The 15,864-nt window shown below is 44.8% G+C and overlaps 1 protein-coding gene across 2 annotated transcripts in view; it reads right to left on the reverse strand.

Moving 5' to 3' along the window:
- Window positions 1-252: 252 nt before the first annotated feature.
- Window positions 253-15,864, reverse strand: part of BMPER (BMP binding endothelial regulator) — a 642,704-nt gene continuing 627,092 nt past the window's right edge. For both annotated transcript variants that reach the window (XM_029589775.1, XM_029589773.1), the window contains exon 15: window positions 253-1,975. In XM_029589775.1, coding sequence (XP_029445635.1) covers window positions 1,794-1,975 — 182 coding nt within the window. In that variant the 3' untranslated portion in view covers window positions 253-1,793. The remainder of the gene's footprint in view (window positions 1,976-15,864) is intronic.

Below are 15,864 nucleotides of genomic sequence, written 5' to 3' on the forward strand. Positions count from 1 at the left end.
ATTGATACCCACATGTTTTTTTTTTTACCTGCACACAGCATAGTACATTTTCAGACAATTTTCCCTGGTAAATGGTTTTTGAAAATTATCTTCATATTACACTGGAACCAGCTAACAGTATACTGTGTTTGCAGAATTAATATGGCAACAGCATAGTCCTTCTGTTTAACATAGCCTCTGTCTGCAACAATCATTATTATAGAATCAAGGCTGATTCAGCATTATATGAATAGTAGGCATACTCATAAGCAATAATAATAATTACATTTATATAGTACATTTCATCCAACAGGATCTCAACACAATGTACAATTCTAATACTTCAAAAACATGCATGCAGTCGCTCTCGGTGATAGAATGTCTGACTAGATTATTAAAATGTGTGCCTCATCTGCATGACAGCTTCCAAAGATCAGAAGGGAGATTGACAATGTTCGTTATTAGTTGGGGAAACTGAGGAAAAGAGATATAAAGCAATTTGCCAAGGTCACACAAAGAGTCACTAGTAGAGAGAATTTGAACTTGCATACTAGTAGTGCCCCTAGTTTAGTGCTTTAACAATCAGACTATATTATTAATATGCTTGTGCACATTGAATATATCATAGTTAATGCAATTTTTTCTTTTGATTTTCTAATATATCTTTGTAGTATTATTATTGCCCCCAAAAGGGTCAGTCGGGTCAATAAGACTTTTAAAGCTTCTGAACTGGAAAAGCTGAGTAATTGTTCAAAAACTAAACAGCAGCACCAACCCAATGCTCAGTGGTAGCTCAACAAATTTTTTTTAAGTTTGTTAGAAGAGATTTTTCAAGTTAAACAATGATGTTAATAAATGTACTCTTAAATACCAAGCAAAGCATGGAAATTGAAGAATTATGTTAAGAAATAAAATGCAATAAAACTGAGCACAATAATATTCACAATAATGTAAATGTCTGCATGTGCCGTATGCATTGCTGATAATTTTGGGGAGCTAGTAAAAAAAGGAAAAGCTTAACTCACAAGCCCTGAGCCATATCAATAAATTACTTATGGGCTTTCTACCAGTAGATTACAGCTGAATGAAAAACAGAAAGACACAGGATGGGTGTCCAGGTTTTTAAATCATGCAATTCCCAGGCTTACTCAAGAATAAAGAAAGATCATGTCCATAGCAATCATCCAATCTGTCTTGAAAATGGCTGTGTGCAATGACTCAATAAAGTAGAGAGGCCAATCCCTAGCTTTATCTGCATCATTAAATGCTGTCATCAATCACTTGTCAACTCTAAAGCACACATTACTTTTTTGTGCACATTTGAAAAGATCCTAGACTAATCCAGTCTCTCCAGAGAGGCATGTTTCCCTGTTCCAGCTGTAAGTCCTTGTTCTATGTTGTAGCTATAGCCACAGTCTAGCAATCACATGGCTCCATAAAAGCTTCCTTAGAAAATAGAAGCTTATGCAATCATAAAATCATTCAATATTTTTTCATGCCACAATATTAAATTAAATACATCTGGTTTATTCATAATAGTTACTCAAATAGCTTTCAGATTAGGATCCTAGAAATCATACATAAATCCTAAAGCAAAAAATATACATATAAAAATTCATCCTTCTTTGTTTATAGAAATGACGCTTTATATATATTTATATATATTTATATATTTAATTATTTATTTATTTATAGCATATGTATATGTCCATGTGAATGTGTTTCTTTTACAGACTCTACATATAAAGAGCACAGTCCTTTATTAAATGTGAGCTTCAGAAATATCATCGACACAAGTCGAGATGAATCTAGTGTCACCGTTGTGGGCAAAAGGTTGGTTTGATGCATCTTCCTTTATGATGAACTAAGTTTGCTGGGCAGTGACAACCTGCCACACATGGCTTATTGCATGGGCCAATCTCATTCCAGCTATCACATGTCTTGACACATCCTGGGCCACAAGTATCATATACTGCGCCGTGCTTACACTGGGATGCTGGGGAAAAAGTGAAAGATATGCAATTATTGATAGAAATTCATACTTCCTAATTAAAACAAAGTTACCTTTCATTGTGTTCTTCCACAATTGGTGTGTCATAATATTATTTCACTAAACACATTGCATTCATTTTACTCGTTTGCTTTGTTTTATTTCCATGATGCTTGTTTTATCTACATTATGTCACACAATTATATCAGCAACAAACTTAATAAATATCAACATTTGCTTCTTATCAACATTTTCAAGAAAATAGCATGGGAAAAACTTCACTGTCACTTAATAGAAAATGAGACATTGAAAAAGCCACTTAACACTGTCTTCAGTATACATTGGCTCAAAATCAAAGTAACATGGATTTAACAGATAAACGTCATGTAGGTTGAAATCTCTACGTTATCATGCATTATTCTGGTTGGAATCTCACCCTGTAAGAAGTATTTATTTACACTTTCTGAGTATTAACAGCTGTTCAGTTCTTTGAGAGGCTACCAAATTGCTTAAAAGCCCATGCTGCTATGCTAATGTATTGGTGCTTAGATGTCTTCACTTTTTTGTATATCAGCAGCTGCTTATTACCAATGTTTTTCTATTAATCATATTAATATTAAGAGGCTTCCACTGCATCCATCTAAGGCTTAATTCAAAATGTCTGAAAAGGGATCAATGAAGAATTGATAGAGTATAATACCACTTCTGTCTACTAAACAGTATCACAATTTCCCAACAAAGAATATTCACCGTTTATCCTTTTCTTATATGCCTCAGATAATATGGGCTTAAGCAAGGAATGGTAAGGATGATTTATGAAAAGAGAACCATTCTGACTTCTGACTTCTCAGTCTGGCTGGAATAGATGACAAAATCTTGGTACATATTCTGATGCAATGTGAGATGAAAGCACAAGTGGGATTTGCCTGAAATATCTAGGCAAAATTCAAGTTTCTCGCCTTTTTGGCTATGAACAAATGTAAGGTCTCAGTAATGAGCTAATGAAGGTCCCCATTCTTGGCTTTTTGGTTGAGATTGAGAACCTGTGTAATAAGGAAGAAGGAAAGGATAGCACTCTGCCATCCAGCTCCACTGGGGACACAAAACCATTTGGACTCTGGCCAAACCCGGAGTATAATGTTGAGATTACTTACCTGATAATCTCGTTTTCCTTAGTGTAGACAGATGGACTCAGAACGAATGGGTATAGTATGCTCGTGCTAGCAGTTGGAGACGGATCTGATGTCAGCACGGGTGTATATATACCCCCACAGGAAGCGTAGCAACTTAGTAATCTTCCTTGCAAAAGCTGTTATGGATGTGTGTACTGACGCTCAGTGAAAAGTGAAACAGGATTCTCCTGACCGATTGATAGTAGCTGGAGACCGCCAGCATTCCCAACCGGAAGGCGTTGACACCTGGTAGAGTGTACGCTCTTATGGAAACAGATGACATGGCTGACCTTGCATCGGTGAAACCCATGTACACAGGCAGCTGAGCGGGATGCTGAGTCCATTTGTCTACACTAAGGAAAATGAGATTATCAGGTAAGTAATCTCAACATTTCCTGTCGTGTAGCCAGATGGACTCAGAACGAATGGGATGTACAAAAGCTTTACTCCCAGCCTGGGCGGGAGGCTGCCTGAGGCCCATGTAGGACTCTCTCGCAAATGCTGTGTCCTCCCTGGCCTGGACATCCAGATGGTAGAACCTGGAGAAGGTATGGAGGGAGGACCACGTTGCCGCTTTACATATTTCTGCAGGCGACAGCATCCTGGATTCCGCCCAGGATGCCGCTTGTGCTCTGGTAGAATGAGCCTTGACTTGTAGAGGCGGAGACTTCACGGCCTCCACGTAAGCTGCTCTGATAACTTCTTTAATCCAGCGGGCGATGGTGGGCCGAGAGGCCGCTTCCCCTTGTCGTTTCCCGCTGTGCAGGACGAACAGATGGTCTGTCTTTCGGACATCTTCTGTCATTTCCAGATATCTGGGCAGTATTCTGCCTATGTCGAGATGGCGTAGCCAACGCCCTTCTTCAGATTTCTTTAAACCCGCCGTAGTAGGCAAGGATATAGTTTGGTTAAGGTGAAACTGTGAGACCACTTTAGGTAGAAAGGAGGGAACTGTGCGAAGATGGAAAACCTCTGGAGTGATTCTCAGAAAGGGATCACGGCAGGACAGTGCTTGTAGCTCTGAGACGTGGCGTGCAGAACACACCGCCAATAGGAACACCATCTTCAAGGTTAGAGAACAAAGAGACAGGCCCCGAAGGGGTCTGAAGGTGGATCCCGCGAGGAAATCCAAAACAAGGTTGAGGTTCCACAAAGGCACTGGCCACTTCAGTGGCGGACGAATGTGCTTAACTCCTTTCAGGAAGCGAGACATATCTGGATACATGGCAATGGTCTTGCCATCCCTCCTGGGACCATAGCAAGACAGCGCAGCCACCTGAACTTTGATGGAGCTGAGGGAGAGACCTTTCTGAAGCCCATCTTGCAGGAAATCCAGAACAATAGGGATTGTGGTCGCATGTGGATTGGTGCCATGAGTGTCGCACCATGCTTCAAATATTCTCCAGATCCTTACGTAGGTGAGGGAAGTGGAAAACTTGGGTGCTCGGAGGAGTGTATCTATCACGGGCTCCGAGTAACCTCTTTTCTTCAGTCTAGCCCTCTCAATGGCCAGACCGTAAGAGAGAATTGAGCTGGATCCTCGTGGAGGATAGGACCTTGATGTAGAAGGTCCCGGAGAGGAGGCAGGGGAAGGGGCTCCCCTGCCAGTAGTCTTCTCATGTCCACGTACCAGGGTCTTCTTGGCCAGTCTGGTGCCACTAGAAGAACTAGGCCCCGGTGTTTCTGAATCTTGTGGATGATGGCGCCCAGCAGAGGCCACGGAGGAAAGGTGTATAGCAGAGTCCCTGGAGGCCATGGCTGAACCAGAGCATCGATTCCGCGTGAGAATGGGTCACGCTTGCGGCTGAAGTATCTGGGTACTTGAGCATTGGACTTGTCCGCCAGTAAATCCATGTCCGGAATCCCCCAGTGATCCACAATCATCTGGAAGGCTGTGGGTGACAGCTGCCACTCTCCCGGATTTAGGCTAACTCTGCTGAGGAAGTCTGCCGTGGTGTTGTCCTTCCCGGCAATGTGGATGGCGGAGATGTCCTAAAGATGCGCCTCTGCCCAAGCCATCAGTGGGGCGATCTCCAGAGATACTTGTCGGCTTCTGGTTCCGCCCTGACGGTTGATGTATGCCACCGTGGTGGCATTGTCGGACATCACTCTGACTGCTCTGTTCTTCAGTCTGTGAGTAAATCGAAGGCATGCCAATCGGACTGCCCGAGCCTCTAGACTGTTGATGTTCCACACGGACTCTTCTCTGTTCCACCGCCCTTGTGTGGTGAGTCCTTCGCAGTGTGCTCCCCAGCCGCTCAGGCTGGCATCTGTGGTGAGCCGAGTCCACGTGGGGGAGGACATCTTCGACCCCCTGCTCATGTGATCGGACTGCAACCACCACCGTAACTGGGTCCGTACTCTGGCAGGCAGAGGTAGGCGCGTGGAACAGTTCCGTAGCCGAGGGCTCCAGCGAGAGAGCAGGGAGTGTTGTAGAGGTCTCATATGGGCCCTTGCCCAAGGTACCACTTCCAGGGTGGATGCCATGAGACTGAGAACCTGCAGATAATCCCAAGCTATGGGCCGACTGGCTCCCATCAGGTACTGGATACACGTCTGGAGTTTTAACCTTCTCTTGGTAGTGAGACTGACTGTGTCTGCCTGGGTGTCGAACTGTACTCCCAGGTATTCCAGCGACTGGGAAGGCTGTAGGCAACTCTTGCTGAGGTTGATTACCCAGCCCAAGCTTTCCAGAAGGGCGATCACTCTGTCGGTTGTCCGATGGCTCTCCTCTCGCGATTTCGCCCTGATCAGCCAGTCGTCTAGGTAGGGATGGACCAGGATTCCTTCCCGTCTGAGTGCCGCCGCTACCACTACGACCACCTTGGTGAAGGTCCGTGGTGACGTGGCCAACCTGAAGGGCAGAGCCCTGAATTGGAAGTGGCGGCCTAGAACCTTGAAGCGCAGGTAGGGCTGATGATCCGGATGGATCGGGATATGTAGGTAGGCTTCCGACAAGTTTAAGGCCGTGAGGAATTCTCCTGGCTGTACTGCGGTCTTGACGGAGCGCAGAGTTTCCATGCGAAACCTCGGGACCCTTAAGTATCGATTGACTGACTTGAGGTCCAGTACGGGCCGAAAGGTGCCCCCTTTCTTGGGTACCATGAAATAAATGGAATAGTGTCCAGAATTCACTTCCCAGGCAGGTACTGGGATGATGGCTTTCAAGGACAGGAGCCTCACCAGGTAGCTTCCAATGCCGCCTTCTTGTGTATGGGACATGAAGATTCCACAAACTTGTCCGGAGGGAGATGATGAAAGTCCAGATAATATCCCTCTCGGATAATGGCGAGGATCCACTGGTCCAACGTGATCTCGACCCATCTGGGGTAGAAGAGGGTTAACCTGCCCCCTATGGCTCCGTCCCCCAGATGAATCGGCGGATTCTCATTGTGAGGCGCGGCCGGGACCTGAGCCCGGGCCTGCTCCCCTCTTGCGCTGCTTGGTCCGAAAGGACTGATTCCTGGCCTGAGGACGCGGCGCCTGGTAGTGACTCCTGTAAGGAATGAAGCGCTGTGAACTCCTGCCCCTGGAGGGCCTTGGAAAGGCACGCTGGTTCCTTCTGAACCGATCTTCTGGCAGTCGAGGCACTGGAGAGGCGCCCCATGTGCTGGCCAGCTTATCAAGGTCGCTGCCAAACAGGAGAGAGCCCTTAAAGGGCAATCTGGTGAGGCGTGTCTTTGAAGGTGCATCAGCTGACCATTTCCGGATCCAGAGCTGCCTCCTGGCAGCTACGGAGGATGAGATCCCCTTGGCTGTTGTCCGGACTAGGTCTGATGCAGCATCTGTGAGGAACAAGAGAGCTGACTCCATGTCTGCTGCTGGAGCGTTGTTCCTGACCTGTGACAAACAGGAACGCGTCACCACTGTGCAGCAGGTTGCGATCCGCAAAGATAGAGCTGCCACCTCAAAGGTCTGTTTCAGAATGGCGTCCAGTCACCAGTCATGAGGCTCCCTGAGGGCCGCCCCCCCCCCCTCAACTGGAATGGTAGTGCGCTTGACCACAGCGCTAATCAAGGCGTCCACCTGAGGGCACGCCAGCAGCTCCTGGATAGCCGGTGCCAGGGGGTACATGCCTGTCAGGGCACGACCCCCTTTGAATGAGGCCGCTGGTGCAGCCCATTCTAAATCTATCAGTTGCTGTGCTGCTTGCAGGAATGGAAAATGGCGGGCTGTAGGACGAAGACCTTCCAGCAGGGGGTTCTGCGCAGAGGGTACCGTAGTGCTGGGACCTGTAATATCCAACTCCGCCAGGCACTGAGACACCAGGTCGGAGAGATCCTCCTTAGGGAAGAACCGCCTCATGGTTCTGTATGGCTCAATCCCTGAGGGAATTTCCCCCTCGTCCGGGAGTTCGGACTCGTCCGGTGAGACCTCCTAGTCCGACTGATCCGGACTGTCTAGCGGCGGGAGGTCCCGCTCACGATAAGGGCGTGAGGGTCCAGGAACAGGATCCGCTGGAGCCGCAACCGCAGCAGCCGCCACCACAGTTGCAGCCACCGCAGGAAAAGCAGAAATAGCAGGAACAACAGGAACCGCAGGGCCTGGATGGGAAGCCGTTTGCATCTGTACAAAGGCATGAATCCCCTTAAAGAGATCCACCCAGGAAATGGAAGCGGTCTCCAATCGCTGGGGTACAAGATCCCCCGGGATTCCAGATTGGTCGAGACTGCCCGCTAAATCCGGGGTAGCCCCTGGGGAACTGTCAGCAAATCGGGGCTGAGACTGGTCCTGGCCCGAGGGTCCCACGGCCTCCTCACATTGGGCACATAGGGAGTCTGGCTCTTCACTGTGCGTGGCTCTAAGCTGGCATGCAGAGCAGAGGCCGAGGGCTTTAATGCCGGAGGCAGGAGGCGCCCCCGCTGAAGACACTGAGGCGTTCTGTTCCATTGAAAAGTATGTGCTGAATGATATGCGGCAGCAAGATACGCTTAATACAACAGGCACACAATAATATGTGGCAGCAATATACGCTTAATATAACAGGCGCACAATAATAAGCGGCAGCAATCTACGCTTAATATAACAGGCGCACAATAATATGCGGCAGCAATATACGCTGAATACAACAGGTGCACAATAATAAGCGGCAGCAATATACGCTTAATATAACAGGCGCTTAATAATATGCGGGCAGCAATATACGCTCAATGATATTCAATATGCTCTCAGCAATATGCGGTCAGCAATACATGCTCAATAGTATACAATATGCTCTCAGCAATAAGCGGTCAGCAATACACGCTCAATGGTATACAATATGCTCTCAGCAATATGCGGTCAGCAATACACGCTCAATAGTATACAATATGCTCTCAGCAATAAGCGGTCAGCAATACACGCTCAATGGTATACTATATGCTCTCAGCAATATACGGTCAGCAATACACGCTCAATGGTATTCAATATGCTCTCAGCAAGAAGCGATTAGCAATACACGCTCAATGGTATTCAATATGCTCTCAGCAATAAGCGGTCAGCAATATACGCACAATGATGTATATAATATGCGCTTAGTCATGGACATGCGCCTATCACGGGCGCTCAATACCTGACCAAGGCCCACAAAATGGCACCCTCCACAGCGTGCCACGCCGCCGATCCTCGGTTCCTCGGAGACCAAAAGTAAGAGATGTACGCCTTACCTGATCCTCGGCGCTTCCCGGCTGGAACCCGGGCGGTCTCCGGCTGCGGGGGGAGAGGGCAAGTACCTTCACCGCCGCGTTTGAGGATATGCACCCGCTGCCTCGTCCACGCCGGGACCGAGGCACCTCGTATGCCTCACCCAAACCTCACCCGGGGGCTACGTCCCTGCCGCGATTCGGCCACCGGACCGAGGTCTTAAACCTCCGGGGGATCACGGAAATCACCCCGGGAAACTCTACTGGGAGAGGGACCTTAGGGTATCACCGCAGGAGTGAGGGGCTCGATGCTGTAGAAGTTTTAGTAAAAAGAAAGTAGATTTGGAAAACACGCTCAGCGAGCGTGCAGGCTCTCCAAACTGCTTTGGAGATGGAAATTACTAAGTTGCTACGCTTCCTGTGGGGGTATATATACACCCGTGCTGACGTCAGATTCGTCTCCAACTGCTAGCACGAGCATACTATACCCATTCGTTCTGAGTCCATCTGGCTACACGACAGGAAATTACTTACAATTGCTATGAGAGGTTATTCTTCTAAAAAGATGAAATGTGCTGACAATCATCTGCATGAGCTTTAAAGGTTTATTGCTCAACTTTCAAATAAACCTTCCTCCTTACCCCCTGACAACACTATCTGTTCTGCTAATAGTTTTGCTGATATTTTTTCTCTGATGAAATTGCTGCTATTAGCAAGGACTTTCTGGATAATTCTGGTTCTGTTTGTCCTTCCTCCTCTTTCCATTAGTAGTAAGCTTACCTCTTTCAATAGACTACTAAAGTTGGCTCTGGATTGTTGCTAAAATCCTTGCCCCTTACTATATCCCATCTTGCCCTCAAAATTCTTGAAGAATCCTTCCCTCCTTGTAGCTGGGCTTATTTCTACTATGGTAAATGCTTCTCTTTCTACTGTTTTTTTCCCCTCATTCCCTAAAGAAGGAATCCTTTGATCCATTGTTTTATCTAACTATAAACCAATTTCAAATCTGCCACTTCTATCCAAAATCACAGAAAACATGGTTGTGGATCAATTGAGCAACATTGTCAGTAAGAACAATGTTTTGCATCCATAACAGTCCAGCTGCTGTAATGGGCACAGCAATGAATCTACTATGCTGGCCCTTATCAATGATGACATTAGAATAAGAGCAGATGGGTGGAAGGCAGCAATCATTGTCTTCCTAGACATGAATGCTGCCTTTGACAACATTAATTATATCCTTCTTCTGGAGTGTCTGAAGGAGATTGGTCTTGCTGACATTGCGCTCACCTGGTTCTGCTCATATTTGTCTGATTGGTTCTTCCAGGTTGAATGGAACTCTCACCATCTCTTCTCCAAAGCCTCTTTTCTCAAGTGTTTCTCAAGGCTCCCTTTCTTTCTAACATTTTCTATCTCCACTAGCAACTCTCATTCAAAATTATGATTTTTGGCCCTTCTTATACACCAATGATATCCAAATCACTGCATTTTTACGAGACTAAATCTAATGATTCTCTCTCAGAATTAAATAACTGTTTTGATCAAGTTGCCACATGACTTTTGTTCCACAAACTCAAAGTTAACCCATCAAAATCTGAGGCTCTATAGATCAGCCCAAGGTTTTCCATTCCTTCTTCACCAGTTTTGGGAGTCATTTACTAAGCATTTTTCTCATGGGCATAGAACAGGAGAAAAGGATTAGTAAATCAAGACCTTTGTTAGGCACTCCTATTACAATTAAGGATTGTGTTTGTGCACTGGGTGTTCAATTGGATTCTAAGAGCTAGAGTCATAATTTTGCTATAAATTTTGCAAGAAAAGCACCAGTGATAAAAAAAATGGTTTGGGCAATTTTCCAATTGCAAACTAAGACGTGCCCAGGCAGGCTTTTATTGCATTTTGGACAGCTGCTGGTGAAGGAGAGATGGGGAGGGAGAGAGAGAGAGAGAGAGAGAGAGAAACTCTTTATAAAGCCCTCATAAAGTAAACTATTTATACCACAGTAAGAGTGGCAACTAGTAACTCAGGGTTAGGTTTTGGTGGTGGGCTAGGTTTTGGGGAGCACTTTAAATGCACAATCAGAGGTACAAACAGCACATTAGACATCAGTGAACACTTTATGTGATTTGGAGTGTTGAAAGGTACACAAAGATGAGATTTGTGCATTGTACTCTCGGCCTAGCTTGATAGCAGCTAGGCAGAGAGTGAATTAAGCTAGGTCGAGAGTACATTGTACAAATCTCACCTTTTTATACCTTTCATCACTCCAAATCACATAAAATCTTCAAGGACGTCTACTGTGCTGTTCGTACCTCTGACTATGTATTTAAAACTGCCCCCCAAAACCTAGCCTACCACCAAAACCTCACCCGAGTTCATAATGGCCCCTCTTACAGTGGTATAAAAAGATGCCTAAATTGTGTGCCTCCCCAGAGTCTCTCTCTCTCTCTCCCCCTGCCCAAAACGGGATTTGTAAATATCGCAAATGCGCATAACACACAGCATAATGCCAGGAAAAAAGGTATAGTTATTTCTGGCATTATATCCCACAATAGCATGTGTTACGCTATTGCACGCAAAGTTAAGCACCCCTCATTTTCATAAACTCCGCCCAAACTCCTCCCATTTGACAAGTGTTTTAAAATTTGCATATGCATCTCGCAATGCCTTATTTATCACATGTGTTATGGCATTATCGCAGGCGTTAGGGCCCTAATGCCCACGATAAGGGCCTAATATGATTTGATAAATGATCCCCCCCCAAATTCTCTATGGAAAATCACATATCCTCTGTAGTTCAAAAATCATTCTATTTTCTAAGATACGTCTGCCATCCATGGCCACTTCTTGAGCATAGTGACCTGAAGCTGTTGATTCACCCCATGGTCATTTCCACAATAGACTACAGTCATTTTCTCCTTTCACATTCAACAATCCTCAGATCAAATGGCTCCAAGTGCTTCAAGACACTGCAGCCAACGTAATATTTGGCTTGAAAGAATTCAACAATGTCTCTGCTGTTCTCCAGGAATAACATTGGCTGCCATTAATTTGCCACATGGACCTCTTTATTTTTATCCCTATAGGAAAGTTATTGTATATGCCAGTGCTAATTTTTCAGTGAAGCTTTCTGAGAGAATCACAAAATTGAAATATTTACAAGTGAATTTTTAGAATTGTGCAGGGGTTTCATGTATAAAACTAGCATACACGTGCTGTATTGCATGTAAATTTGAATTGAAGAAAATAAAAGGATGATTTAGAGATATTCCAAGGCAGCGTTGAAAAATATGCACATAAGTTGCTATTTTGTAAGAGGTATACATGCATACATTACTAAACTTGTCAAAATGCTTTTAAACCCACTTAGTGACTCACACAATTAAAATTGGACGTGTCTTTTGACTGTAGTGTTTGGGTGGAATGTCTGGCTGAACTGGTGGGAGTTCAAGGTGAAGTGCTAGAGGATCCAGATGAACTGATGAAGTCTGAGTGAGCTGGTGGAGATAGCGGGAAGCTGGTGATCCCAAGTATATGCACAATTAAGTATTTTCAGAATGGTACACATGTGTATCTTAAAATATACCTGCCTCTGGCTTTAATTCTTTGTTATTATGAGTGAATTGTCACAATGATTTCGCATATAACACATATGCACATATAGGGGTAGATTTTAAAAACAAACATGCGCACGTCCATGTGCGCGCACTACCCGGCGCATGCACATGGATGTGCGATTTTATAACATTCGCACGCCGGTGCGCGCATGTTATTAAATATAAAGTGGCACGTGCAAGGGGGGGGGGTTAGAATTTTTGCAAGTTTCGCAATTAAGGAGCGGACTGGGAGGGAACTTCCCTACCACCTACTCTAACCTCCCTTCCCCTTTCCCTCTCCTCCCCACCCCTAAATGTTACGTTCCTTCAGGGTTTTTTTTTTTTTGTTTTTTAAGTTGCTGCTCCTCCAGAGCAGAAGCAACTTGCACGCACTGGCTGACTACCGGCATGCGCTTCCCCAGCAGAGCGGCAAATGGCCGCTGTACCGGTGCCTCTAGCCCAGTCCTTCCCCGCCCCACCCCTTTTCTTCAGCCTGGCTCTTCTGCACGTAATGAGGGTTACGTGTGCGGCTGGGACCCTTTTAAAATGCGTGCAGCGCACGCAACGCCTGCCCACACACGTAACTCCGTTTTTTTTTTACACGCGTTGGCCATTTAAAATCGGGCCAATATTTTTTAAAAGAGCAGAATAAGTATATGTTTTCCTGCATTAGAAATACTGAATATGTGCATATTTTTGTGGCAGAAGTGTGTGGTATTTTGTAAACTGTGCCGCTCCCACAACATGTTTATAAAATTCCAGCATACATTTTTGCACATCCACTTTACGTGTGCAAATTGTGTATCACAGACGGTTCTGAAAGTTCAGCTGTTCAAGTTTCATTTAACCTAGTACTCCAATCTTAAAGGTGAATTTTACAAGCCTGGAGCATGCCAAAACCAGGAGATACTACACAAGTCAGGCTGGCACATGCTGAGCCGATTTTAAAAGCCACACATCCTTGCTGCTATGGGCACAAATGAAAAGTTCCAAAAGAGAGGCGAGGTGTGGGAATGGTCTAGGTGGGGCATGGGCATTCCTGGACTTTACCTTGAAATTATCACGTAAGTACTTACATGCACAGGTGCGCACCGGGATCCCCTGCCACGTAACCATACTTCTGTTATGGAAGACATACAAATTGTAAAACAAAATGCTCTATGTAGATCAGAAGAATTTTAAAGGTTGGGACTAACAGGAAAGAAGGGAGGCTAATAAACAAAGGGGGTTTGGAAGTCGTATTGCTTACCTGGGCAAACTGGGAATGAACTGGGAAAACTGGTAATGGTATTGGCACGCGCATCTATTAAACTCCCCCCACTTCCACGATAGAAGCAGCATATGCACGCATAGGTGCATGTCCTCTTAAAATTGCACACAGTCAACCTATTTTATAACATGCACTCATATGTGCACATATGTCATAAAATGGCTGCATCCTTAGGCACGGGCTGACAAACGTGCACACATGTGCCCCCACGTGCTAGTTTATAAGTTACCATCCCTGTGTCTTGCAGTGAGAAATTCAAAATGCAGCGCTTTGAAGTTAAATATTTCATCTTTATCCCTTCTAAACTGTACAGAGTAGGGATGTCAGCTCCGGCATATATGCAATTTGCACATATCCTACACAACATGCCATGCCAACCTGCGAAATTGGTATTGTAAGCATCTTCAAAATTTATGATACAGTTGCACTGATCTTGTCTGAGATCAGCAAAGCTGGCCTGTGAATTCTGAAAAGGCATGAGGTGCCAATACTGTAGATTAGAACAGTGTGCCAAGCAGAAGGGAAGTTAAACAAGAAAAGTTGGATTTGATTTGGGGTGGGCATAGACCATGGAGGCATTATTCATCAAGGAGAAAACCAAAGGAGGCAGAATTCATCAGGGGAATCCCCATCAATATACCATCACTCAAGGAAACATTTTGACACATTGTGTTAAAAATGGCACACTTTATTACATAGACCACATAATATGGGTCTAGTCTAGCCAATTATTTTGCTGGTGTTCAACTTCAATAAGATTCATTTTCATGTTCCCATGTGAAAACATTGTTACTATTGCAAATAAGCAACTTCAAGTCTGAGACAAGGAAGATAACTTTTAAACTGTGCATGGCAGCATATGCACATGTATTTTTTTTTTTTTTTTTTTTTTTTTATTTAACAGCTTTTAATATACCGGTGTTCGTGCAAGCACATCACGCCGGTTTACAATAAACTTGAGAAAGGAGGAAATTACAAAAAACAGGGAGTGGGGGAGTGGAGCAGGAGCGAAAAGAGGGGGGGGGAAGAGGGGGGAGAGAGGTAAAGGAGGAAAGACAGCAGCTGAGAAAGGTACAAGGAACATATCAGTATTTACAGGAATGTGTCCAAATGCAGTTTACCATAGTATTTTATAACATGCATGTATTACATATGTGCATATTATAACATATGTGTATTTTTACCACAGAACATATGTGCATATGTAGGCCAATGTACAACCATATATTTCAATACATTGAATGTGCATATTTTACCCATCTATTTTACAAATCTACATGTATATTTTACATGTGAAAATAAAGTAGGACTTCCATTAGTCAGGATTTACTCATATACATTTGTGTATTTTAAAACATATTGTATGTGTATGAGTGAAATTACCAGTATAACCTATTAGTCCACCAGTTTGTCCAGTCCTTCACTAGGTCATTTAGACACTCTTTGTTCTTCAGCCTGAACTCCCCCCAGTTCACCCATCCTGTCTGTACTACACAATAAACATTGTTTAATATCACTTATGCCATCTCTAGCATGTATCATGTTGAAAATTCACCTTTGTGAATTACAACAAAGTGCAACATGCCTCCTATTTGAGCAACACAGAATCTCATCACAATGAGGGCTGGATTTACCTCTGCTGTGCCCCCTAAGTCACAGCAGCAGTGTGAGGGCAGAGGGTTGACCTTTGGAAGCTGTGGCACTGGGACGAGTTGGGAGGGAGTCCCCTCCAAAAATGCATCACAACCAATGGACACCTTCTCCTCATTCCTTCAAGCAACTCTCTCTCTCTCATCTCAGACCTGCTTTCTTTAAGACATATAAACCCCTCAAAGATACAAGATGCCCGAAGATAGCTGCCTGCTCTGAATAATGGGAAATTCATCTCTGATCACAACACAGAAAAGTTCTAGAAAGTAGCATTAAAAACCAGTACCTGCCAAGATCAGGTGCAAGCCATCATATCTCTGTACCCACTGATTATTTTGCCTATTTTGTGCCTCCTTCAGAGCAACATATGTACCTTATGGAATAAGTCAGGAGCTTGAAAACAATGTCTTATATGTTATGGGAGTCTCAGTTTAGTGGACCCTTGGGCCGACCTGCTGGAGACTAGGAAGAGATGGACAATGTCTCTGATGAACATCAGGCCAGGAGGCAGATGTTCAGGCGGGACGTAGATGCTCTTCACCCTGGAAGCTGGTGCTCCCCCGGGAGGGGCCCGTAGGAGCCCAAC

The sequence above is a fragment of the Rhinatrema bivittatum genome, chromosome 2 (genome assembly GCF_901001135.1).
Source record: "Rhinatrema bivittatum chromosome 2, aRhiBiv1.1, whole genome shotgun sequence".
Classification (NCBI taxonomy): Eukaryota; Metazoa; Chordata; class Amphibia; order Gymnophiona; family Rhinatrematidae; genus Rhinatrema; species Rhinatrema bivittatum.